Source organism: Pinus tabuliformis, chromosome 5_2 (genome assembly GCF_031772625.1).
Source record: "Pinus tabuliformis cultivar Carrire ecotype Pingquan chromosome 5_2, CPIR1, whole genome shotgun sequence".
Classification (NCBI taxonomy): Eukaryota; Viridiplantae; Streptophyta; class Pinopsida; order Pinales; family Pinaceae; genus Pinus; species Pinus tabuliformis.
The window spans coordinates 1,042,522,299-1,042,548,970 of record NC_142306.1 but is presented as its reverse complement, the minus strand read 5'-3'; the positions used below and the strand labels follow the sequence as shown (position 1 = coordinate 1,042,548,970).

Sequence of the window (26,672 nt, the reverse complement as noted above, 5' to 3'; positions counted from 1 at the left end):
ATATAAAAGGAGAAGGTTCAAAATTAAAAAAGAGAGGGTTCATAATAAGTAAAAAAGAGGTATTTTTTATATGAGGAAGTTATCTTTATATAAGATAAAGTGACTAAGAAAAATATTGAAGTGCTCATTTAATAATTAAAGGTATTTATAAGAAGAATTATTGAGGTGAAGTGAATTATTGAATAACATAAGTGAAGGTTTATAAATAAACAAACAAACAAAAATCTACTAATATATATATACATATAGAAGTGATACTTTATAAAGTAAAGGGGTTATATCAAGAGTCCTTTATCCGCATACATGCTCAAGCTGTAATTTTTATTTTTATTTTTTTTTTTTTAAGTTGTGGTTCACGGACACCCTGGTCAACGGGTGGCACTACGTCCACGGGAATATCTGGGCTAATCGACCCCGAAGGGAATCAAGCCCCGCAACCCACTAGCAAGGCCTAACCCCAAGGGCTTCGAGGAGATTGGACCCTGTGACCTCCCGATGGCGAGGCACTGATTTTGACCAACTGAGCTAACCCTTGGGGCTGCTCAAGCTATAATTATAATTATTATATTGGAAAAAAAAATATCAAAGGAATATTTAAAAAAAAAAGAGGGTGAAAAGGTAATAAAGGGATATTTTTAAAAGCTCAAGTTGACATATTGTTGACGTAAAAATATCAACACAAAATGGAGTTTAAATCAGAGATAAAAGAAGGAAGATTTCCAAAAACCTTAATCGGTTATGCTAAAATACTATTTAAAATTAAAGGAACTCTCGCAGGAAAAGATGTCACTATTGCTATCTCTCCCGCAGAAGATAAAAATTATATAACACCTAAAATCGCAAACCAATTAGTAGTTCCAGAGTCAAATATAATCGAAAAATTAGACTGTTTAAAAAAAATAAAACAATACGAAATAACTGATTTATAGTTAAACATTGGCGATTATACATTTATATCGCAATTCTCGGTTCAATCCCTATGGACTGACCCAAGTGACATTATTCTGGGATCCCCATGGATGGAAACCCTAGGTTCCTTCATCCTGAATATGAAAAAGAAGTTTTTGATATTTTCATACAAACAGAAAAAATAACATTTCAAGATGTTACATTGAAGCCAAATTCAGTAGCCACAGATGACTTACAAGATATTTCAAAAGTAATTTTTCAAGAAGGTAAAAAAGTTTTACAAAATATGCAAGGAGAAGTTGACAAGATCATTGCTAACAAAAATGAAGAAGTTTCTTGGCTTAAAAACCATAATGAAAAATCACTGACACAAATTAAGAAACTTAAGAAGGATAAGAAGTCATTAGAAAACAAGGTACAACAACTTGTCAAGAAGGAAGCATCAAATATAGAAATTCAAGTTGACGACAAAACAACAGATATCGATCAAGTGAAGGTCACAACTCAGGAAGAAGACAAGCAATTTGAAGAAACGACACACTTGGTTGTTGCAGTTTAGATGATAAACATCCCAAGTGAAGGTTTGGTAACGAACTCAACAACATCCTTGTTATCACTCCTCCGGATCTCCAAGGCTGAGGAAGAGTCCAGCTGAGGTAACCGTAGGCCAACCTTTTGACTTGGTAGCTAGCCCTACCAAGCCGGAGAGGGCTCTCTCCAAAGAATCACAACTAAGAGGGTTGGATGGATTAGGGTTTTAGGCTAGGTATAAAGTGCAGAGGTTGTTTTGATTTGATTTTATGGGGTTTTGGGGTGAGGATTAGATCAAGGGGACTAGGTCAGCGCAAATGAGATGGAATTGCAGTCCATTCGATGGGGCAAGGTAGGCAGAAGGCTTAACACTTAAAAGGTGATTTGGTGAGATGGTTTAACACTGATGAGGAGTTAGGAAGAGCATAGGAGATGTATTCTTGCTAAACTAAGGAAAAAATGGACAAATTATGACAAATTTCACAAAACAGAGCATGAGCAAACATGTATTCTGCCTGTCAACTTGAAAATTATCATATAACAAACATGAAATGGTTTATGAACTTACAAAACTTTCATACAAACGATAGCAGAGAAGAAACAATGCTAAACATTCATACCACATGTATCCCAAGGAAATAACTGCGATTCTTCATTAATTTCTGGCCAAACTAGTTACACTTAGAGTCCTTAACTAATTACACAGCATCCAAACTAATTCCCAACCTTTGGAAAGATTGAAAAATACTAGATATAGGTCTCAAAACAAACTCCTCCCAACCTCAGGGGTCGAATTCATGAGAGGAGGAGCAGTTCCACCAAAATCTGAACTGATAGCTAGAGTGTAGGGTGGTCAAAGTGACTCATCCCTAATTACATTGAAACTGATTCATTTGACTTGATGATAACTTTTACCTGATGAATCTACCCCTAGGTAACTTATCCACATCATTATTACATTTACCATCCTCAATTACATAGGTGAAAACATCATTTTCTGAGATGAAAGTCAAAATTACAGTGAAAATTCAAAAATATCAGCAAATGGTCAAGTGCGCCATTTTTCTGCCAAGTGCGCCCTCCCTGTTGCAGGTTGATTTTGACTGAGTTGTAGGTGTCCAAATTAGGCTCAAGATGGCTTGTTGGAAAGCCCTTCAAGTCTACTTTTTGAATATGCCTCCAGTTTGCAAAATGAAGCTGATTTGACCCCTCAAAACTTCATTCTCCCAAGACTGCTCAGTGCGCAACGCCTAGGCCAAAATTGAGGCAAAAACATGATTTTTTGCTTGTTTTTTGCCCTTTTTACCTGCTAGTTTTGCAAACTAAGGCTGGCAAAGTGGTTTTCTTAGATGTATTGGTCATTTGGCATCCACTGGTGGTCTTCATTTGCTCAAAAAGTGGCTCAAAAAAGTGTGCAGTACCAGAAGCAAGTGCGCAACACCTTTGATCTGTGCGCAGCGCCATCTTCGAGTTGAGTTTTGAAGGGGTTCCTGATGTCTAAATTGAGCTCAGGATAGCTCATTGGAAAGCTTGTCCTGTCTGGTTTCCAGAAATGTACTTAGTTCCAAAAAATGATAAGATTTGACCCTCCAAAAAGTCAATCCCCCAAGATTGCTCCTGTGTGCAGCGCCAAGGTGCCCTATACGCAGCGCCTTTTTGCCAACCATTTTTGGAGGCCTTCCTCAACTCCAAACTAAGCTCATGATAGCTCATTGGAAAGCTATTCCAGTCTAGTTGTCATTTGACTTATCAAGAAAGTCATTTGGACACTCCAACTAGGAGAAAAATTGATTTCCCAAGGTCACTCCAGAAGTGCAGAAAACCTCTTGTAGCACTTACATGTTTTACATTTCTCCAAAACCATAACACCTGTGTAAAAAATATAGGAGGTTTTTGTTCCTTGGCCTATGATGAACAAAAACATCTCACTTTTGTAAAATTCATCTCTGTTTGGTTGGAAACATTTGTAAAATTCATCTCTGTTTGGTTGGAAACATACTTCGAAGCAAAATTGGCCCTATGTGTGGCAAATGATTTTGTCCCTTGAATGACTTTTTGAAAATGATGGAGACATGATGTTTATGAGTTTGGAGTGGCCTCATACTTGCTGGTATGACCTCTCTTATGCCTCCTTTGCTCAGATGTCTCTGATTCCGTAGCAAACCCTAGCTCAATGGGAGAGGAAATTAGGGTTTAGTGTAGGCAAAACAGGGGATTTGGGAAATTTATAGGAATGAAGGGAAATAAAGGGGATAGGGGGCTTCTAAATTCTTAGGAAAATTTTGTAAGGTAGGAAGGGATGTTAGGAAGTAGGGGAAGCTGGAATTTCAAGGATTGAGTGAGGATAAGGGGTCTAAAAGGGCAAAACACAGACCTAGTCTAGAAAAGTGTCAAAAGCATAGCAATAGGCTAGGGTTTGTAGAAAAATGATGATTTTGAGGGACAGGAGTGATGGGAAGTGTTTAGGAAGGTATATTAAGGATAGGGGAAGGCGTAGAAGCATCATGATACAAGTTTTGTTGATGTTAACCATGGAAGTCATGAAACCAAGAAAAATGCCCTCAAAACCCTAAGAGAGGGAAATGAGAGGAATGGGCATGGAAAAAAGTCAAGGGAGGTAGATGGAGTGTAGGTGAGTGAGGTTTTTTTACTAGGGCTACCATCAGTAAGTAAATTTTTGAATGAGGACCTCGGTGGAATAACAAAATTTCGAAGCGAGACCCTAATATGAATATGAAAAGAGGAGTTTTAATCACTAATGGCAGTATGCAAATATTGACACTAACAGTCCTCACAAGAAGAAAATAAAGAAATTTCCTCACACCTAATAAGGGAAAGTCAAACCAAAAAAGTTCCCTATCGACATCCAAATCATGAGAGTAGACAACTCAAAAATGCTACGTATCGGGACCATTCAAAACAAAAACAACAAACTTTTGTTCAAAAGGATACTGAAGTGCGCACAATTCAGTGCGTGATAATGATTCATCACAAGTTTCTAGTGATCGAAGGATTACACGAAATATTAATCTAGGATGGTGTGATCCCTTCTCAGTGTGACAGTTTTGTTTGTCACTTAGAAGATCATATCAACATGTATCGACAAAGACGACATTTCCAAGACAGAAAGACATTCGAAGCCGAAAATGAGATCAAGCCTTTTTTAACAAGCTTTGAGGACAAAGCTTTTTGAGGAGGAAGGCAATGTTATGAATAACTATATAGGAAATAATGCAAATAATAATAATTAATAATGATTAGCTAATTAACAATTAGGCTGAAGAGTTATGTCTAAATGAGACGTGACTCTCCATGAAGAGGCACCTACTTGATATACAAACAAGACTCTCATTCTCATTGTATCAATCATTCTTATTCATACATTTAATATATAATATTTGTATCCTCATGGATAGCTTTATATTCCAAGTCTTCTGGAGTAATTAATCTGAAGAAGGAACTTTGTTCCCTTCAAGTTGTTACGCATTAGAGACTCTTTTGATATATTTTCATGCTGTCATATCTACAGGGAGAGGAATCAGCTCGCAGATCAATTGTCTAAAGAAAGTATTCAACAGGATCATGGGAGCTAGTTGATTAAGGAAAACAAAGTTGAAGAGTATTATGAATATTATCATCATCCTTTTATAGAGGACAATCCACCACACCAGCCTTAAAGACCCACTAGAGTGACAGTTTTTGTTGCACAGTTTCTTGGGACCTTTAAGGTAGTACCACACTATGTATACGCTGCATGCAAGGCTTAAAATGAGGCATATTTATGTATTATCTGCAAGATAGAAGACCTTTTGGCTTTTTTGCATGACAGAATTTAGAAATATAATGTATTAACAGGGAGACTATATGTCCCCTTTCTCTTTGTATCTGTATGCATTTGGCAAATTGCATTGACAGTGTAATTTTGTACTAATGAAATAAAATTACAACATTTTTTCCAAGGAAAAAAATTAATATAAATAATAATAACTCGTAATTAAATAATAACTTATAATTAAAGAAGGGACATATGAAAGGATATGTCCCAACTAAAATACATGAAAAAGTAATCCCCCCAAGCTATATATATGGGGCCCTCATTTATAATATCATACCATTCTCTCATACATTTATATTGTTATTTTATTCTCAATGGATATCTTTATTTTCCAAAATTACGGTTCATCAATTCGTGAGCAAAGTTTAGCTGTCACATTCACTATCAAAGCTGTATTTCTGATCCATCCTTTGGCCACGGTCTTATCAGAATGGAGTTTCTGGTCTTGGCCACTAGGTAAGGGTTTCTCTGGCTCTTCGTCACTAAAGAAAAAAATAGTAATAATTTCAGAAATTTTTACCCAAAAAAGATCCATTACAAAACGATCGGGTTGTAATTGCATCCATATAGCTATCAGTTAAAAAAGAAATATTACACCTTACAAATTCGTACAAGACGCCGTAAAGTTATTTATCATCAAACCACTATATAGTCCATACATTGTTGTTTTAATCGTTAGTCATACCAATCATTGCCACTTCCACATTGTTTGTTTCCATATAGTTTTTCATGCAAATAATTCTTTTGATCATTGTCATACATTGTACATTGCCATAATCTATCGTAACCATATGTTCTTGTCAGTCGAGCCATGTCTGCCATTCATCATACAACCCTGTCTACTGATTGTACAACATTCACCAACCATCGTGTCATACAACATTTTGCATTTCATTATGTATTGTTACCATTGTAATGCATGTTCATACAATTTATGTTTGACAATTGATTCAAACAGGCATCAACATGGGATTGACCGTCCTAGTTGACAGAATAAAGAAAATTGAGAGACTATCAAGATTAATATACAGCCCAATGCGACACTACGTGAATGTGGTTGCTCATTGAGAAATAACTTGAAATACTCTTTTAAGGTTTAATAAAAGTATATTACAGTAGAAGATAGGGGCAGAGAAACAATGCAAGCAAGAGGTGCTAGATCAGGATTGTGTGCAGCGCATTCAAGCTTAGTTTAAGCAGGGAAAATATGAGTGTTTTCTAGTAAAATTGTATTTCCTTGTAAGAGATCAATTGCTCAAATTCTCTCAATAAAATCTACGGCTAGTAGAGGCTTTTCCCAGTTGGATTTCCCTAGAAAAATCTTGTGTTTTTGCTATTATGTGACTGTGTTCTATTCCACTGCAAATTGATAGAGAAATTTTGTGTCTTGGCACAACGATTAGCGTCAGATTTGTTAAAATTTGGCAGCTCAGGAATGAATTTCCCCTAGAAGAAATTGTGTCTTTCAGTTTTGTTTGAACCATCTATAATAAAATTTCATTTCTAACAACTCTAATATGATTTTCCAAATATAGGAAGTCACATCTTAATTTGGAAGTGACTTTCCAAAAATAGAAAGTCGTGTCTAAATGATCAAGGATGATTTCAACATATAGAATCCACTTTAAAATCAAACCAATCATGATTATACAAGTCAAGAATTAATATTTTATCCTTATTATTATTATTATTATTAGTAACTCTCCCTCACTAATTCGATTTATGGCAACAGTGTAACTCATTAAATGCACTTGTAACTCCCTAAATTCGATTTGTAACTCTCACCGAATATTCTCTCATGTCTAAGCGTAACTCTCTCTCTCTCTCTCGCTAATTCGAATTGTAACTCATCAAGACAAGTGTACCTCTCTCTATTCTTGGGATGAGTTACACCTCTCATCAAGTAACTCCTCCCTCATGGAATTTGATTCTTGTTAATTTTAGATAACAATGGTATGTTCTATGCTTACAACAATTACTTCAATGTCCTTTGTTAGCTCAATGATAATTTCCACTTTAATGTCCAATAGAAATCACATTGACAGTGTAGAATTTTCACGAAATTGTGATTCACTGATCAAAACAATCTGAAAAACACTTTCTTTTCTTACAAACACAAAATTTCTCTACTCAATTTGCAATGGAATTAAAAACAGAAATAAAACACAGTCACACAATTCAAGACAATTTTTTGTTTACTAGGGAAAACCCTCTTCTTAATGAGAATTTTATTGATAGAAAAAAAATAACGACCAAAAGTCATATACGCAGCGGAAATATTAAAATACTTTGTAGACAAAGACATCCATGATAGGACAGTAATTGTAAATTGTATAAAGAATTGATTAAGGATGATTACAATTGAGAATGAGGGTCTTGTATATATATATCCAGGTAAGTACCCTTTCACAAATAGGCATGTCTCGAAGACATGCCTGTTCATTATTAACTAACCAACCATTAGTTAATTTACTTATTATTTACTATTATATTTATATTATTATGATTATTATTTATTATCTATTTTTACATAATTTATGTTCATAACAAAAATGACCAATAGATCTCTTACAAAAAAATTGTTTCAATCTGAAAGACACACTTGTCTTTCTTGCTTGTTCTAAGCTTGAAACCCTTGCAAGATTGTTGATCTTTTGCTGCCCTCTACCAACCTATGCACAAGCTTCTCTTGCACACTCTTCCTCAAACAAACTCCACACACAAACTTGTGCTTCCTATTGCTTGGTCTCACCAACTCGTGCTCACCAAAACAATGATTAAACTTGTTCCTTCTTTTAAAGGCAATTCGAATGGTTAAAATTAGTGAATTTCTAATTAAGGAATTGAACTAGAGCTTTTCTAGTTAACAAAAGTCAACAGAACTAGTTAACTTCATCCTCCTAAAATTTAGGAGGCTAACTCCACATAACCTTTCAGTTCCCAATTTAACTCCCACTAGAAAATCAAGAACTTGACTTTCAATTTCAACACATTACTTAATTGCCTCATGCACTTCTATTTTTTAGGGAAACTCTTGAATTTTAGGAACTCGACCATGCACAAAAAATGAACTTGACTTTGACTCCTTAAATTAAGGCACAAATCAAGGAATCACTTTTCTCGCTAATTTTCAACACTCCCTATTAGCGAGGAAGGTGCTCTTGGAAGAACCTCGTTCACCTGGATCTGTCTTCAACTCTACCAAGTTCTTCGTTGTTGCAGTTGCTCCCTCTAAACTAGAAGGCTTCCTTGCTTTCTTCTATTAAACATGTTCTTTCCCACCATGTTCTACGAGTCCACAATCTGCCACTATCAATGATCACTGCTCCTTTTGTGTCACTGAACTTTGGCTCACTGATCTACCCACTAACAACCTTCTAGATCCATTAAGAAGTTTGCACATAGGGTCTTCTGGATCTGCCCTAAACTAGGGCTCCATCAATCTGCCTCCTAAGTTCTAACAGTACATGGCTCCTTTCATGCGTACTGTACTTGAGGTCTTCAAGTTGTTACATACTACACACGAAAGTCATTGTTCACAACTACATTTTTTAACAGTGCTCAGCCTTTTAGATCTGCCCTATCTCTGTGACATATTAGCTGCTAGTGTCACTCTTCTTAGGGCCTTCAAATTTGCCCACATACAACCACTCCTTGACTGATCTATGACTTCTACAACAAGGCCTCTTATCTCTGATTTGTCAAACAACAAACCAATGAACTAGGGCAACAAAACCAAACCACTTGACTGCTCTTGGTTGCTCCAAAATTCAATCCTTAGGGTATCAAAATACAACCCACTTATTGTGACAAGTCTTCCACTTGTCCACAATACTTAGGGCAACTAGACAGCCACTAATGGGCCTCCAACACACTGTACATAGGTTGCTACATAACTTCTATTCAATACTATGAATAGCCCTCATCACCTAGCATTCAATCAACATAAAACTTGGAAGTAGAATCACCAAATTGAGATCAAACCTCCTTCTCCTTATGCGAGATGCACTTGTGATGACCCTTAAATCTGTTCAACTACTTTGATACCATGTAGAATTTCTCTACTCAATTTGCAATGGAATTAGAAACATAAATAAAACACAGTCACACAATTCAAGACAATTTTTTTTACTAGGGAACCCAAATGGGAAAACCCTCTGCTTGATGAAAATTTTATTGATAGAAAAAATTACCAATAGATCTGTTACAAAATAATTATTTCAATCTGAAAGACACACTTGTCTTTCCTGCGTGTTCTAAGCTTGAAACCCTTGCAATATTGTTGATCTCTATTGCCCTCTACCAACCTGTGCACAAGCTTCTCTTGCACACTCTTCCTCACACAAGTTCCACGCACAAACTTGTGCTTCCTATTGCTTGGTCTCACCAACTCATGCTCATCAAAACAATAATTAAACTTGTGCCTTCGTTCCCTCCTTTAAAGGCAAATCGAATGGTTAAAATTAGTGAATTTCTAATTAAGGAATTAAACTGGAGTTTTTCTGGTTGACAAATGTCAACATAACTATTTAACCGGATCCTCCTAAAATTTAGGACGCTAACTCCACTTAAGCTTTCAGTTAACAATTTAACTCACACTAGAAAATCAAGAACTTGACTTTCAATTTCAACACATCAGTTAACTGCCTCATGCACTCCTAATTTTTAGCGAAACGCCTGAATTTTAGGAACTCGACCATGCACAAAAAAAGAACTTGACTTTGACTCCTTGAATTAAGGCACAAATCAAGCAATCACTTTTATCGCTAATTTTCAACAGACAGTCACTGTAGATAGAACATAAACAATAAAATGTTGAATACAAGCCAAGACAAGAGAACACAAGAATTAGGCTCAAGCCAAGCAAAAACCCTTGATCAATCATTCTCATTATCAAATATCAAATGCTCAGCAGAGAGATAATATCCAATAGGGTACAATGATACAAAGTTAAAGCAAAGTTGACTAGCCAAGTAGATGATCCAATACCACTGCCCTTAGTCAAATAAATAGCCCAATCAAAATCTGCAATTCTGCTCTCAGTCAATAGCAGTCAAACAGTCCTAAACAAAAATTTAACAGTAGTCAACGCAACAGAAAAAGAGTCCTCCTTGAGCTCAGTCAAGGTCAAAGTAACTCGACCTTCAGCAGCAAAAACAGTCATCAAAGGAGCATTCAAACTCGGTCAACCAAAAGTCAACCTGTGGTCAAAAAAGCATGCGGTCAACGCAAGTCAACCTGGCTAGAAATCCTTGATATTTGTGCCAATAAATGCAACCTCTAAAATCAAGATCTAGGGGTTGGCCCTTGTGTCTTAGTGCAAATCACCCTGCGGACCCAAATGTGGGTTTGGGCCACAAAACTAGGTCACATGGGTCTCCGAGTGACGAATAAGCCTGAATTTGCTCCAATGTTGAAGACAATGAAGATGGCACTAGCCCTCCCATGTCTCAAGGCACGAGACAAATCTCATCTGGACCCTATATCAACTGCCACACCATGTATATACTACTAATCCAGTTGGGGGAAAACTAGTTCAGGTGCATCATCCCATGAATAATAAGACAAATACAAGATCATTGTGGGTGCTAAAGGTGCCCATGGCTGTGAATGAGCTCTACAACTGTCTGGAGTCCCATGACTCTCAACGCATCGCTTGTGGGTGTCAATATGTCCCTCTAGAGGATCTACACCCCAGTTAAGTTGCCTAGAGGCTAGACCTATAGGTGGAACCACCTGCCAATTACATACAATATCCAGTGTTGCAACTTTAACCATCAAGTGCGTTAAACATTAGTGCATCCAAGTGATCCCAACTTGAAAGAAATGGACATAATAACACTTCATATGTGGCTTTTCTTCCAAAATTGGGGTTTTAGTCACATAATGGTGTTACCTCCCTAGGAAGGAATTGGCTAATAGACATCCCTTTTAGTTGTTCCCAACCCCCAAAGAGAAGTGACATGTCCCTGGTCCATCCTTCAATTGATAGGTGCCATGTGAACCATGACGTAACGAAGGGGGAAAGAACTCCATGGCTAAGTGCCATGGTCAAAGGGACCATCTATGATGGAATACCTCTCATCTTAGGTGTATAGATGCGAGGAGGGAGCAATCGTGGATGCATGAGTTACCTCAGCCTTTGTTTTTCCACCCCTCTTTATTTTCTTTTACATTTTATTGAGTTTTCCTCGTATTATTGCTCGTAGCTCGAGGAATGAGAGCTTGCGTCATATGATGTATAGTAGTTGTTGTACCTCAGGAGATAGTTCCTGGCTATGGGGGAACCAGTGCCCGAGACATTTTGAGATTGGATAAAATAATTAAAATTAGTGGCTAGAAGTACAAGCCATGAAGGCTTGTAACCAAAAGTTCTAGTTTTGAAACCCTAGCCTTCCAAAGCAGGTTAGCAAGAGGCTCTGAGAGTTGCAAAATTCTGGACTAGAGGAGTGAGTTGAACAAGAACAGAGAATAGAGTCCAAACTAGGCACTTAAGAATCTGAATTTAGACCACCGTAGAAAGAATAATGTGAGACTAAGAAAATATGAATGAGGTTCCTGGATGTGGAGCGCCCATTAAGGGCTTCAAGATTAATTATCATGAGTACAATTAAGTAAATTCATTAAAAATTAAACTAAAGCACCAGCTGCATCTTACATTGTCCAAGAGAGGAAAAGACATGGAGGAATACAGAGACATGAGAGGAAAAAATAATGGTTGCAACTTGCCATAGCTGGAATCAAACTGCAACATATTATTCAGGCTTCAAAAAGATCTTGGATTATAATACTCAGTGATGAAGAAGACTAGACTACAAACCCCTACCATGTCTAATTCTCAAACTTTTATTTTTGGCTTAGGCTTAACTGTCATATTAGTTATAAAACTAACTTTACAGTTATGAAACTGTTTCTTTTCTTTTTTATTTACATTCAAACATTATATATATAATATTAATTTCCCCTTTTTCAAAAGTAATCCCACCTCTATATCTATGTAAATATGAAATACAATGCTTCTTTTGATATTATATATGTATGAATATATATAACATTAAGCTTATATTTTGTCCAAATAAAGACCCTGCTTTCAAAAGTTCGAAATTGCACTCTAAACTCTTTTAAAAAATAAACCCAAGCATATATGTACATTGTATATATCATAATAGAGCTATTCAATGCACTAGTGGGACCCCACGACCATTACGTACATTCCGAAAAACTACTAGTAGTTTAGTAGAAACCATGAACTGCCTCCCGGGATCACCTTTAGTGGTTTAAGGAAGTCGAGGTTGATGTCGTAATCAATTGAAATTTGAGACCATCGATTTGTTTAATGAGCAGTTTGAAAATACTGCCCCCGGGATCACTCCATTGTTTATCCTCCGTGCATTTTGTGCCATCGGGAAACCATTGATTTGTGGCATGTATGCTATGGATCGAAGATTATGCTGGAACTTGCAGGATATATTCCTTCATGTTTCAACCGGTGATGTCTGGTTGTAAACCATGTGTGCTATGGGTAGCCTGACAGAAGTACCATAATAAGCAAGCACACGACTTCGACCAAACACTACACTCAACACCATCAGCAAAGCCAGCAGACAAATTTAAATGCTCTATGTCAATAGCAAGAACAAGCTCCTCGGGATATTGCTTTTCAGGTCGAACTGGATCTTGAAAATCACCTACTGCATTCTTTCTTGTTCCCCCATAGAGAAAGTCTTCCCCAATGTTAAATGTATCCCTGATGTAAGCATGATTCAGATTCCTCTGCTCCTCTAATAAAGAGTCCAAACGGAACATAATTTCAAGTAAAACAAGATGTACATCAGGTTCCCATCGGATAGTAACATTAGTAGCACTAGCAAAAGAGCAACCAGTAATCCCATTTATATTAGTGCCTTGGTAAACAACCTTTCTGTCAGGCCAGGGTAACTCCAGCTATTGATGAACGCAAGACAACTTGATATTTCACATTAGATAACAATTATTTATATACAAAAGAGACGGATCAGTTCATCTTCTAGATGACTGTCCGGCTTCACCTCATCCGTTTCGGATTAGGTGTCAACATTCCCCCCCTTAATCTGAAGGGATGTTGGTGAGTCCAAGCATCGTTCTGAATCTTTCAAGCTTTTCTCTTCCAAGCGCTTTGGTGAAGATGTCTGCAATTTGTTCGTTTGTGGAACAATGACGGAGATGGATTGTTTTGGCCTCAACATGATGTCGGATCAGATGATATTTAGTATTGATGTGCTTAGTACGATCATGGAACTTTGGATTTTTGGCCAACTTTATTGCAGATGTGTTATCAATCATGAGTGGAGTAGATTGTATTTGTTTTACTTGCAAATCTTCAAGAATTTTCCTGAGCCACACAATTTCTTTCGTTGCTTCAGCTGCTGCCACGTATTCTGCTTCTGTTGTGGAATCCGCTGGTACTGATTGTTTGCGTGATCTCCAGGAGACAGCTCCTGATCCAAGACTCATAGCATATCCTGAAGTAGATACCCCAGTTTCTTTGTCTCCATCGAAGTCTGAATCAGAGTATCCAATCAAGTTGAAGTCGTCCACCTGTGTATACTTGATTCCAAGGTCTTGAGTTCCCTTCAAGTACCTTAGAACTCTTTTTGCAGCAGACCAATGTCCCTCACAAGGCTTTTGCATAAACCTGGAGAGGATTCCAACAGCAAATGAAATGTCTGGTCTGGTAGTAGTGAGGTAGATGAGACTTCCTACAAGCTGTCTATACCTTGTTGCATCCTCAAATTCCTTTCCTTCAGTAGATGTGAGCTTCAAGTTTTGTTCCATTGGAGTAGAAAGGGGATTGCACTCTGTCATGCCAAATCTGTATAACAAATCTCCAATGTATTTCTTTTGAGAAAGAAATATGGACTTTGGATGTTGGGTTACTTCAATGCCAAGATAGTAATGAACATAGCCCAAATCAGTCATTTCAAAAAAATTTCCTAATTCTTTCTTTATGGATGCAATATAGCTTTCATTGTTCCCTGTCATTAAAAGATCATCTACATATACCACAAGATATACAACTGTTTTGCCAACTTTCTTGACAAATAAAGTTGCATCATCAAGATCAAAATGTTTGAAGTTGAGTTTCAGAAGATGCTCAGTTAGTTTTTCATACCAGGCTCGTGGTGCTTGTTTGAGGCCATACAAGGACTTCACAAGTTTGCATACTTTGTGTTCATGTCCTTTCACAGCAAATCCTTCAGGCTGGGACATAAAAACATTCTCTTTTAGATCTCCATTCAAGAATGCAGTTTTTACATCCATTTGATGGACTTTCCAACCGTTCTGAGCAGCTAGTGCAAAGAGTGTCCGGATGGTGGCCCATTTTGCTGTGGGAGCAAAAGTTTCCTCGTAATCGACCCCTTCTTTCTGTGCAAAACCTTTTGCCACAAGCCTAGCTTTGTGCTTGTCAAGTGAGCCATCAGCTTTGTACTTGTTCTTGTAGACCCACTTGCAGCCAATTGGTTTGGTTCCAAATGGAGGATCAACCAGCTTCCAAGTGCCATTCTTTATGAGGGCATCATACTCCTTTCTCATTGCTTCTTTCCATTCATCATGAGAAGCAGCTTCTTTGAAGGAAGTTGGTTCAAAATCTGTAGACAAGTTCAATTCACAATCATAAGTAACATCCATATCAACAGGTGAATTAGAGTTATCTACATCACCTCCATCTTGTCGGTTTGAATTTCGGGTTCCTGTTTTTCCAATTTCATCCGGATGAACACTTTCAAGTGTCTTTGTCAGCCACTTTGGGGGACCTTTCTGAGATGGTCCAGGCTGTTCTGTTGATTGAGTTGGGTCTGAATCAAGATTGAGTCTCCCAATTCTATCAATTACATCACTTAAAGCATCATCCGTTGTTGGAGTGTCATGCAGGGGAGATTGTTCTTCAGAAGAAGATTCCACATGTTGATCTAGTATAGGAATCCCCCCTTCAAGATGTGGAATCTGATTATCAAACTCTTGAAATGATTTCTGTTTTGTGAATCTATCCAAGCGATCAAGTTGCCGCTCAACAACATTGTCAGATTTGGATGATTCAAGAAAAATGACATCTCTAGATAAAACAAACTTTTTATTTACTTCATCATAAAGGCGGTATGCTTTAGATGTGTTTGAATACCCCAGGAAGATACACTTACGACTTCTTGCATCAAGTTTGTTTCTATGTACCTTTGGTATTAAAGCATAACAGGTGGAACCAAATATCCTGAGATGTTTTACCGAAGGAACATGTCCATACCACAATTCATAAGGAGTCTTGTTTCTTATAGCACTAGATGGACATCTATTCTTTATATATGCAGCACATAGAACAGCATCAGCCCAAAACATTGTCTTTACATTTTTGAAGAAAAGCATAGATCGTACCATATTCAAAATTGTTCTGTTCATTCTTTCAGCTACACCATTCTGTTGAGGATTATAAGGCACAGTTGTTTGATGTTTAATCCCATGTTGGCGAAGATAGTGTTCAAATTCATTTGATGTATATTCTTTTCCATTATCAGTGCGAATAGACCCAATATGAGATTGTGCATCATTTTCAATCCACTTATGAAAATTCTTAAATGTTTGAAAAGCATCAGATTTGTTCTTCAATAAGTAAACCCAACACATTCTGGTGTAATCATCAATAAATGTCATGATATATTTATTTCCATTTGCAGAAGGAACAGGCATTGGACCACATAAATCTGAATGAATAAGTTCAAGCTTCCTATGTGCTCTTGAATGTGAATCATGAAAAGACTGTTTGCTATGCTTTCCTAGAATGCAAGCATCACATTGTTTATGTTTTCTAGGAATTGTAGGCAAACCAGCAACACCATTTTTCTTCAACAAGCGGAGACTATCATAGTTTAAATGCCCAAATCTAGCATGCCATAATAAACTTGATGGAAGTGTACATTCTTCATGATGAGAAATATATGAGAAATGCTGTGCATGAGCAGAGGTTCCTTGCAGTTTAAGGAGTCTTTCTTCTTCTATACCCCTCATGACAAGTGAGTGGTCAGATGACTTTCTTACCTCAAGCTTGCCATCAAACATGTGAATGGAGTGACCTTGCTGGCGGATGTGAACCAGGGACAGCAAGTTTCTCTTCAGCTGTGGGAGATATAGAACATGATCCAGAAGAAAGTCTGGAAGACCAGGCAGTTTAAGCCTGATTGTGCCAAGCCCTGATGGCTTGATTTTTGACTGATCTGCAAAGTATACTGCTCCATCAACATTGTTAGTGAAATCTTCAAAGAAATCTCTTCTATGAGTCATATGACAGGTTGCTCCTGAATCAAGCAACCAGTCATTTTTCGAAGAAGCAAGTGAAGCATTAAACAAATCTTCATTTACTCCAATATTACATTGTGCCTCAATATAGTGTGCAGATTCGGGTGCTTTACCTTTGTCTGAGTCATCAGTTTTACCTTTCTGCTGATTTCTTCTCTGCTCAACTTTGTCCCATGGTAGCTTGCATGTAGAGGCATCATGTGATCCATTTCGTTTGCAGCGAATGCAATGCAGATCTGCCTTTTCTGCTTGAGGATGTCTGCCCCCCCTGCCTCTGAAGTATCTTCCTCTTCCTCTTCGTCCACCTCTTCCTCTTGTAGAATCTTGAGCAGGCTGCTTTTCTTTATGAGCAAGGCAAACAGTCTCTTCAGAAGATTCAGGGACTGTTTTCTTTCCAAAGGCTTTCTCTCTTTCAGCAAACTTTTTCACAAGAGTGTCAAAGGTTATATCTTTAAGATTTCCATTTGCTTGTAAAGACTCAAGATAGTTAGAGTAGGTAGGATAGAGTGCTTTGAGAAAGGCAATAAGAGAGATATCCAGCTCAACCTTAGTGGATTTAATGTCATGCACTATAGATTTTATTTCAGAAGCAAGAGTAAGAGGATCATTATTTTTCAGTTCAAGAGTGAAGAGTTTAATCATGAGCTGAACAACTTCAAGTGCAGAATGTGTATCATAGAGTTCTTTCAGCTTTTGTAAAGCTTCAAAGGCAGTGGAATAGGATGAAATATGACGACTTACTTCCTCATTTACAGATGCTGCGATCAATGCAAAGGCTTTGCTGTTCTTGTTTTCCCAAATGGCGAGTTCTTTGTCTGATGTGGGCTGCACAGGGTCTTTGTCTTCTTCTCCAACACACACTCCTTTCCACAGCTCATTGTAGATGAGGGTGTGTTTCACCATCCGAGACCATTCAGAATAGTTCTCCTTGCCAGTGAGAACTATTCCGACCATTGAAATGATTGAATGCATTCTGTGAAGAAGAAAAAAAAAATCTCTGCCAAAAAACACTTCTGTTTGAGAGAAAAAAAAATCCTTATATGATTGCCTTATGCAACAGTATATATATAACAAGGGTGCTCAATACAGTGTTCACTGCTCAAAGACTGCTCACATATATGACTGTATTACTGTTTAAAAAAAAATAAGGGCCCTCACTGCTTTTCCATATATCAATATCTGAGAAAAAAAAATAGCGCTCATATATATGACTGCTTACATATATCACTGCTGAACACAAGAGGGCGCATATATATATGTCACTGCTTAGACACTCATATGAAAATCACTGTAAAAAGGGCGCTCATCACTGTGGTTTATATCACTGCTTTAATAAAATGCGCTCATATGAAAATATATATGTCTATCATTAAACTCAATATTCTCAATATATATATCAGTGTTAAACTCAATATATATCCGCATTAAACTCAATATATATCCGTAGGTTTGCATCCATTCTTCAATATAGTGCAGACTTTAACAGCTTTCACCACAGCTTCAATAGCATTAAAACGCAGTCCATAGCATTAAAACGCAGTACATAGCATTAAAATGTATATACCATGAGATGTCATGAGATGTTTGTCTTCAAAAAAAAAAAAAAAAACACAGTCACAAAAAACTCAGTCGGCTTGGAAATTCATTCTCAGATCACAACATTCCGGGTCGTGAGCCAGCTTTGATGCTATAGGCAGTGTTTAATCGGCTTCAGGCTTCAACGTTTCTGTCAGGCAGCAAGCTTCAGGTTTCAAAAGAAATGCATTAAAAGAAATGCATCAACGCAATCTTCATGTACTAATCCGCTTCAGGCTTTAGTCATATTTCAAAAGGAAATGTATTAACGCAGTCTTCCATACATTAATACAACGCACTCTATAATAGACAGAGACCGATAACCACAATCTATTTGCAGTGTTTCTTCAATCCAAAAATCTATTTGCAGCGTTTGCAGGGTTATATAGACAGAGACCGATAACCAAAATCTATTTGCAGCGTTTCTTCAATCCAAAATCTGTTTGCAGCGTTTGCAGGGTTATATAGACAGAGACCGATAACCAAAATCTATTTGCAGCGTTTCTTCAATCCACAAAAATGATAAAAACGCAGTCTATACCATAACCACCGATACCAAAATGATACCTCAGTTTTCAAACGCAGTATTCAGCAGCGCATTCCACGCATTCCATGTCAGAGCCAGAGGCGCTCAGATCACCGCCAGTAGCACTCAGTCTCAGGACAGAGGTAGGTTTCATGAGGCTGTAGAAACCTGGCAGAGGCAGGAGCTATTTCTGGGACCTGTGCTCTGATACCATGTCAGGCCAGGGTAACTCCAGCTATTGATGAACGCAAGACAACTTGATATTTCACATTAGATAACAATTATTTATATACAAAAGAGACGGATCAGTTCATCTTCTAGATGACTGTCCGGCTTCACCTCATCCGTTTCGGATTAGGTGTCAACACTTTCTATTTTGCAAAGCCATCAATGTCACATCAGCAAATATTTTCTCTTTAGATAACTCCTGGTAAATAACTCTCCCTCGCTCTCAGTGTTCTGTTTGAACCTTCATTGCATTTCCAAAAACCTTCTACCTTGGACAAAAACTGAGGAGATGCAGTATCTGATATTAGATTAATATTAGCTATGCTTTTATGAATACAGTGTGCAGGTTCATTGCATACCCTATCGAGCACTGAAACTTCAGCATCATCTGGCTGCACTTGAGCATACAGATCACTAGTATTATAACAAATAGATGTTTCTTCCACCCCGGTCAATAAAGTGTCTAAACCTCTATAATGTTTGCATTTCTCTTCTATCTTGGTCAACATCCCAGAGTATGTAGTCTCCGCTATGGTATTAACATCCGTTATGTCACTAGGAAGATGCCATATAGACTTGGTGTGTACCTTCTCCAGCATTGGGATTTCAATTCTATCTTCCACTGCTTGAGCATCCAAGTCACTCCCTTCGTGACAGCTCTTATTTCTTTCTTCCTCAGCTGCCAATGTACTGCATATGCTTTTGCCATGTTTCCATCTTTGTACTACCTCGGGAAAAATCATAGAAGGTGGTGAGCCTATCATGGTATTGCCATAGGTAATGTAAACAGGGACATGCCATGTTGATTCAGTATTTGTCTTCTCTAGCACTGGCTTTTCTGCATCATCCCCCTGTGCTTGAATATCAAAGACATTGCCCTTGGCACACATGACCTGATCCACATGTTCTCTTTGAATGGATACTTTCATTCCTGATTTGAATATGTATTTCTGCAACAATAAGGTGCCCGGAAATGTCGTCATGTTAATATTTTTCATTTCCTCTTTGTCAGACTCTTCCAGAGGCTTAAAACCAACGGCCTTCGTCCAGGTTTCTAGTAGCTCAGGTACTGCTGATAAGATTAACATTTCCACTTTAAGTGACATTAACATCTCCTCAATTGCATTTACAAGGCGACGGCACATGCCCTGACGACGATATTGACAAGAAGCCCCAATAGGTGGCATCTCTGCAAAACTTCGTCCATGAATCTTTATAGATGCAACAGAAATGAGCTCATCTCCATTCTCCAACACCACAGTGTAAAAGCCCTGGTAGTTTAAGCCCTGGTAGTTTAAGCGATTGAAATTTGATCCCCAATTAGACACATCCTTTTAGTAACTTTGTGCAGAAGATATTAGTAGGTATCTTCTCTGCTGTCAATTGGTTGTCATTTACCAAGCAATGGGATACCTTTTCCATACTTGCCTTCCCTTTTAAATTTTGACTGTGAAAAAATTGGGCTACAACAGTGGTGATTACCCCCTTTAGGGTGGGGTTGTTCACCGCCCATCAGGGATTTGGACATGCAAGGGTTCCTTGTCTTTTATGAGATAGGGCAACATTCGCCTAGGAACCGGGTGATGGTCATATGATAGAGTTAGAGCTCATGCTTGCCTTTTGCCCATGAGCTAATTTGTAAGGCCCGACCATCTTTTGCATTTTAATTTTTTTTTGTTTTTCTTGTGGTCAACATATGCTCTTTCTTTTTCTTTCAGCTGCATCAACCTCCTAGGGTGCATTTCTTGGCCCTACCCAAGGTATGAGGATGTGTGTAAGCCAAATCCCAATGAACCAATGGTCAATTGATCAAAAGAAGGGAGGTGGAATAGGAGCTCATAATATAAGACCGAAAGTGGTAAGTATGTAATAGGGATAGATAGGGCTATGTTATTTCAATCATGGCTTCCCAAGTAGTGCCCCTTCCTAAATCCAGGGCCATCAAGAGAGGTCCCACCAGAATAGGATTGAAAATTAACTCCCCATTTAACATGAGGGAACAAGACTATGGCCAAGACCCTTCTTTCCTCCAAGTCACCGCATAATCCATGTCAAAATGCCCAAATACAAACAACCACAAGCACCTGATTGCATAATGAATAAAGTACCTTTTGATGAGAAGCCCACCTTCCAACATGTGCTTTTGACAAATGGGCGAGAAAACATATGACTAATGTTGATGAAGGAGATATGAATGGCACGTTGCATCGAGGCTATGAAGTGGCTCTCAAGGGCTGTTGGCTGCCAGCTGGAAGAGATGAATAGGAGAAAAGCTTCTCCTACTGTCACCCACTTTTGGTGGGTAACAGGGTTAAACGCCACAAACCTATTCACCTTGTGACTAGGCAATGTATATTTATACACCATAACAAGGCTCATTGTAACCACATCACACATAAATCATTCATTATGCAATATTTTAATATATAATTACATAAATACCCTGTCAATTAAGTAATAAACATGGACTATTTATTTCATTGTCCCTCACTTCAACAGATAGTGGGGGTGAAGGCTCTTATAGCATGATGATTGCAAAGATTCCAATCCATCTGGCAATCGCATTCTTCTTTCAAGCACCAAGTCAAGAGTAGACTTCATAGAATTGGTATGACAAACGTTGCTTTTATTTTGTGTGTTAAAGACGAAATGGTGGTTTATGATATTTGGACATGTCAATCTAGGCAGGTGTTTCAAAGATGGTTTCAAGTTGAATATCATTTATTTGTTGAGAAATCTGGGGCAGCTACATTAGATGTGATTTCTCTTAACTTGATAATTGTTGTGATGTTCTTTACTTCAACTTGTAGGATTTATAATTAGCTTCTTCTTCTCTTAATTATTATAGTGTTCTTATCATCAAACAGCTACCAAAACATGAAAATCAATAGTACAAGTGGACACAAGATATAGGCTGCTAGCCAGGGCCAAAACCTCTTCTAGATACGAAAACCCACAAGTAATTCTTCTCTTCTTATAGAATCTTCAAATGACAAATATCAAGACATCTAAACCCAAGACTGAGACCCCTCCAAAACCAAGTCAACATTCCTTCTAGATGAGCAACAAATTTTGTCCTTCCAGCAACTTTAGCAACTCCAACCCTAGCAAACTTTCTGCAACTTCAACCCTCAGCAACAAATTTCGGCCTCCACTATAGGTCTACAATTTTCAGCCCTTTTGCAGCAGCTACAACTTCACACATGTGGGATAGAGAGGCTAATTTAGGCCTCCTTTCTTCTTCGCTTGGATTGCTTCTTCTTTCATAGACAAATGGATGATGTGTCATGCCTTTTGACCACAGATTTCGGCCTTCCTTGGAGATCTGAAATTCCGTCCATTGTAGCAGCAGAAACCCTAGCATTTCTTCGGCGTGTGAGAGATTTGACCCTATTGAAAAGTGTAACTAGGTTCGGTCTTCATAATGACATGTAATTATGATTTTATGTAAGGAGATGTAAAGAAGACAAATAAAATTATTGTATTGACTTGCTTCATGGGTTTCATGAACAAGAGATTTTGTTTTTGAGTCAAGACTCCCATTGAGAGTCTTTAGGAATTATTTGTCATCTAGTCATAAAATGATAGAGTCATTGTCATGTAATGGAGTCATGTTACACTTTGTATAGAGTCAAACTTGTCTATGTAAAGTATCCTCCAAGACATTGTCGCTTATCCTTTTCAAGTCAGCCTTCAACAATGGAAGAACATGCTAGAAGAAGTCAGCCTAACCTCTAGTGATCATGTCGGCCTAAAGGACATGAGATGAGGTGTATATAAAAGCCTAACTTGGCCTCACTTGAAAGCAAGTAACTCGACAAGCATTCGGTCAAGGAGAAGTGCGAAGAAGAGGTCAAAGAGAAGTGCGAAGGGAGGAGGATTCTTCTGGGCAGCGAAGGAGTTTTCTTCTAGGGCAGCGAAGAAGGAGATTTCTCCTGGGGCAGCGAAGAAGGATTATTCTAGGCAGCGAAGAAGGTTTCTTTTGGGGCAGCAAAGAGGAGGTTTTCTTCTGGGGCAGCAAAGGAGGTTTCTTCTAGGGCAGTGATGGAAAGATTCTTCTGGGATACTTGTTCTAGGTAACCAAGATAGAGATCTAGAGACCGAGATTCTCTAGAGGAAGCCAATGAGATCATAGAGACCAAGTTTCACTAGGAGAAGTCGAGAAGAAGCAATGTGAAGTATAGAGACTGAGTTTCTCTAGAAGAAGTCAAGGAGAGCAATTCGAGATCAGCAAGAAAGTCGAGAAAGGGAAGAGATAGAGCATCAAGGTTAGTGACAAGGTTCTTGGGAGGATACTAGAGTCAAGGGTCTTTGTCATGGTCTTGGTACTCATCAATTGAAGATCTAGAAGAAGAATTTTGATCGGGTTTTCCTCTCAAGAGGTGAGAGGTTTTGGCCCTCGCTGACAGGCCTACATACTGTGTCACTTGTCTTTTATTGTGCATATTGGTAATTGTCTTGATGAAAAGAACACAATAATAACGTAACGAAGAAAAGGCTATAAGATAAAAAGTAAAAGTATATCACAAGCAATTATCAAGCAGAAAAATATTTTAACTATTCATACCCTAGATTTCTCAATAGACCCAAAAAACTAAGATTTGTTGTCTTCTAGCCCTTTTTCTTATCCATTGCTCCTTCTTGCCTTTTAGACTTCTTCTAGTGATCGAACTTGCTTGATGGTCTCCTTCAAATGAGGTCAAGTTTCTTCTTATATATAGGCGGCCTCTTAAGGAGGTGGAATTGCCCTTTATGAGGCCGACTTGATGTTTGCTAGGCCAACTTGGTATTGGAGGGAGGTTCTGACACATTTTGACTCAAATAAATCTTTTGAATTGATATAAAATGCCCAATAGGGTCTAATACATATGACAATGACTCTTTTGACTTCTTGACTCTATGAAAAAACCCTAGAAGCACACAATGGGTGATTTGACCTAAAAATAAATTGACCTTGAACATGAAACCCATGCTATAAAATAACAATAATAATTTTTCTTTTCTCTTTTACATCAAATACATAAAATGAAGAATACATAAGATATTATGAAGACCTAATCTAGTTACAAATTTCAACATTATTCACTATGCCACTTCTAAGAAAAGGCTCTCTCTGGTGATACTTGAATCATGCAGGACAAGTATGAAACCGAATCATTATGGTATTCCATACTGCAGATTGCTATAAGTTTTGTGTGGAAGCACCAGTGTAAAGTTACTTTTCAAGAGGATCCCTCTTCTTTTAGCCTTGGTAAATTGAGGAGCTTCAAGCAGGTCTTCGTTCTGCTTGTGACGGTCAAAACCATTGCCTTTCAACATGATGTTGAGTATCATTCTCTTGGCATGAAAGCACATATGTTTGCCATTTTTGAAGTGGGATTTTTTGGTCCCCCAGTTGTTTCTGTGATATAATTTTTCATTCTCCCAATGCACTTATTTGACCTTGTTATGCCAAGGATGAGGAGTATGGTTTCTATATTTTCCCATAAATTTTGCATTCACTGTACCAGTTTTGTAGATAGTATAATCATTTTTAACCATCTTCTTATTTTCCCATAAATTTTGCATTCACTGTACCAATTTTGTAAATAGTATAATAATTTTGTTAACTATCTTCTTCGTGTATTTTAGGCCCAACAAATCAGTCATGCAATATGTACATAGTGACCTTAACTAAACATTTCCTAGGAAATTGCCATTGAACAAAGGGGGAATAATTATAGTTGATGATATGATGACTCAATGGGTAGCCAGACTTAAACAAGAAAACTCCAGTGTACCGAAAACATAACAGTAGTAACCAAATTCGTGAAGGAAAACAAAAGCACATTTACACTTCTTTGCCATGCATTAGATAACCTGACTTGTCATGATTCATGATTCCAAGAAAAGAACATGTTAAAATCTAGTCTCATACCAGAAGAGTACTTTGCTCAGTAGTTGAGGTCATGTCAATGCGAGTGCTTCCAACATAACCTCCAAACCCAACACCGGTGGTTTCTGACTGGAGAAGTGAAGCAGCAAGGCTGGAAAATAAAAAAACAAGGTTTTTAGGTCCATTGTTTGCTTACTGTTTTCCACTGACCATGCCAAGAATCAAAAGCATGTAAACATCTTATAAGGGTGAACTATTTTCCTCAGATTCATGAAAACTAAATCTGCAATATGCATTTGCTTGAGGCAGTGGGGAGTGCATTACAGCTGCCTTAAACTGCCTGTTACTGCAGATTCAATTAAACAACTAATAACTTTAGTAAAATGACTACTAAAGGCTACTTCCTATCAGTCATTAAATTAAAAGAAATCTTACTAGATTTACCTTGTGCCTCACATTCAATTAAGCATCCCTGTTCAGATAAAATATGATAATTTTATTAGACCCCGGGGGGCAGTTCAATTGGCGATGACCATGAAAATTTAGTGTTATGTACGAGGAGGTTTGAGGCTCAAATCACCCTGATTTACTTTCGTTGACAGACAATTCCATTTAATTTACCCAATTGTACTTTAGTCTGATAAAAGTTAAAACCTATATTTTTAGGCTGTCTTTCCTATGCATATAATATCCTACTTATAACAGTTTTCAAGGTTAAACCCAAAATATATATTTTACTCTGTAAGAATCTGAACTCCAAAACTAGGCCTGTGATAAGCAGCCTCTGAACAATTTTCGATGAATAGAAATTAAAAGAAATTAAAACTAATTTAGGAACAATTTCCGACACTCATTAATTTATAAGTCCAGTTACATGCCATTTTAGACAGGATTCTATTACACAAGCTTGTGCCGATAAACTACATTTGAACGAAATCAATGCATTCTCCTATTTTCAATTAGTTAGCAATCGTTCTATTTTAAGCATAGTAAAGGCGACTAATGTAATCTAATTATCTGCAAAAAATAGCATAATTTATTTCAAGATATAGGGTCACTATAAAATGGCCTTTATTGTGCCTTTACCCTGTATTCTGTTAAAAAATATGTTAAGGCTATGTTGAAAATAGTAGCGTGGAAGGTCTTCTCTGGCTGGTGCCTTAGCCAGAAAGACCACGATCTGTCTTTCCAATGACCATGGAGAGAGTTCATAGAGATGGTCAATTCACGCAGTGTCGGAGGATCAGTTACACAGACCTTCTTCAGTTTGACTACAAGTTCGAGTGGCAGTTTGAGTTTAGAAGAGAACAAGTTGGGAGCTTCAGTGTTTGATTAGAGCAATAACGAGTTAGAGAACCAGTTAAACTCAGTTAACTAGTCAATCACAACTCAAGTTCTAAATTTGTAACTTCCCAATTTTAGCATGGATCAAATCAATAAATGAGGTCGTAGGCACAAAGATTATTCATTGTTGTATACATGAGTTTGTGTGTGAGAGATCTTTGTTGTGAGTGCATGTCTCGGAGGAGCCAATACTCAGTATTGAAGAGAGACTTTCAAGTGACAGAATTGCACTAGGAAATAGGAGGAGCGAGCCCTAAGGAATAGGGAGTCCTCTGCACTAGGAAACAAGAAGCCCGTGCGCGAGGGAATAAGGCCAGGAAGTGCAAAAAGGATTAGGATCAAGCATTTGCAGGGTGAGTCCAAGCTAGTTTAGCAGGAGAACAAGTGTGTTCTCAGAGAGACAGATTGCCTTGTAAGAGATTCAATTGCTCAAACTCTATCAATAAAATACTACAGCAAAGAAGAGGATTTTCCGCTGCTTATAAGTGTTAAGAAATTGTGTCTTCATGAAAAAACGTTTAGTT

At 37.7% G+C, this 26,672-nt stretch overlaps 1 protein-coding gene across 1 annotated transcript in view; it reads right to left on the bottom strand.

Moving 5' to 3' along the window:
* The window catches only part of LOC149162803 (HEAT/U-box domain-containing protein), a 407,100-nt gene that overhangs the window by 339,164 nt on the left and 41,264 nt on the right, over positions 1-26,672 (bottom strand). Inside the window, exon 2 of the mRNA XM_089437404.1 lies at positions 24,847-24,955. Within this exon, the coding sequence (XP_089293530.1) occupies positions 24,847-24,955 (109 nt within the window). The remainder of the gene's footprint in view (positions 1-24,846; positions 24,956-26,672) is intronic.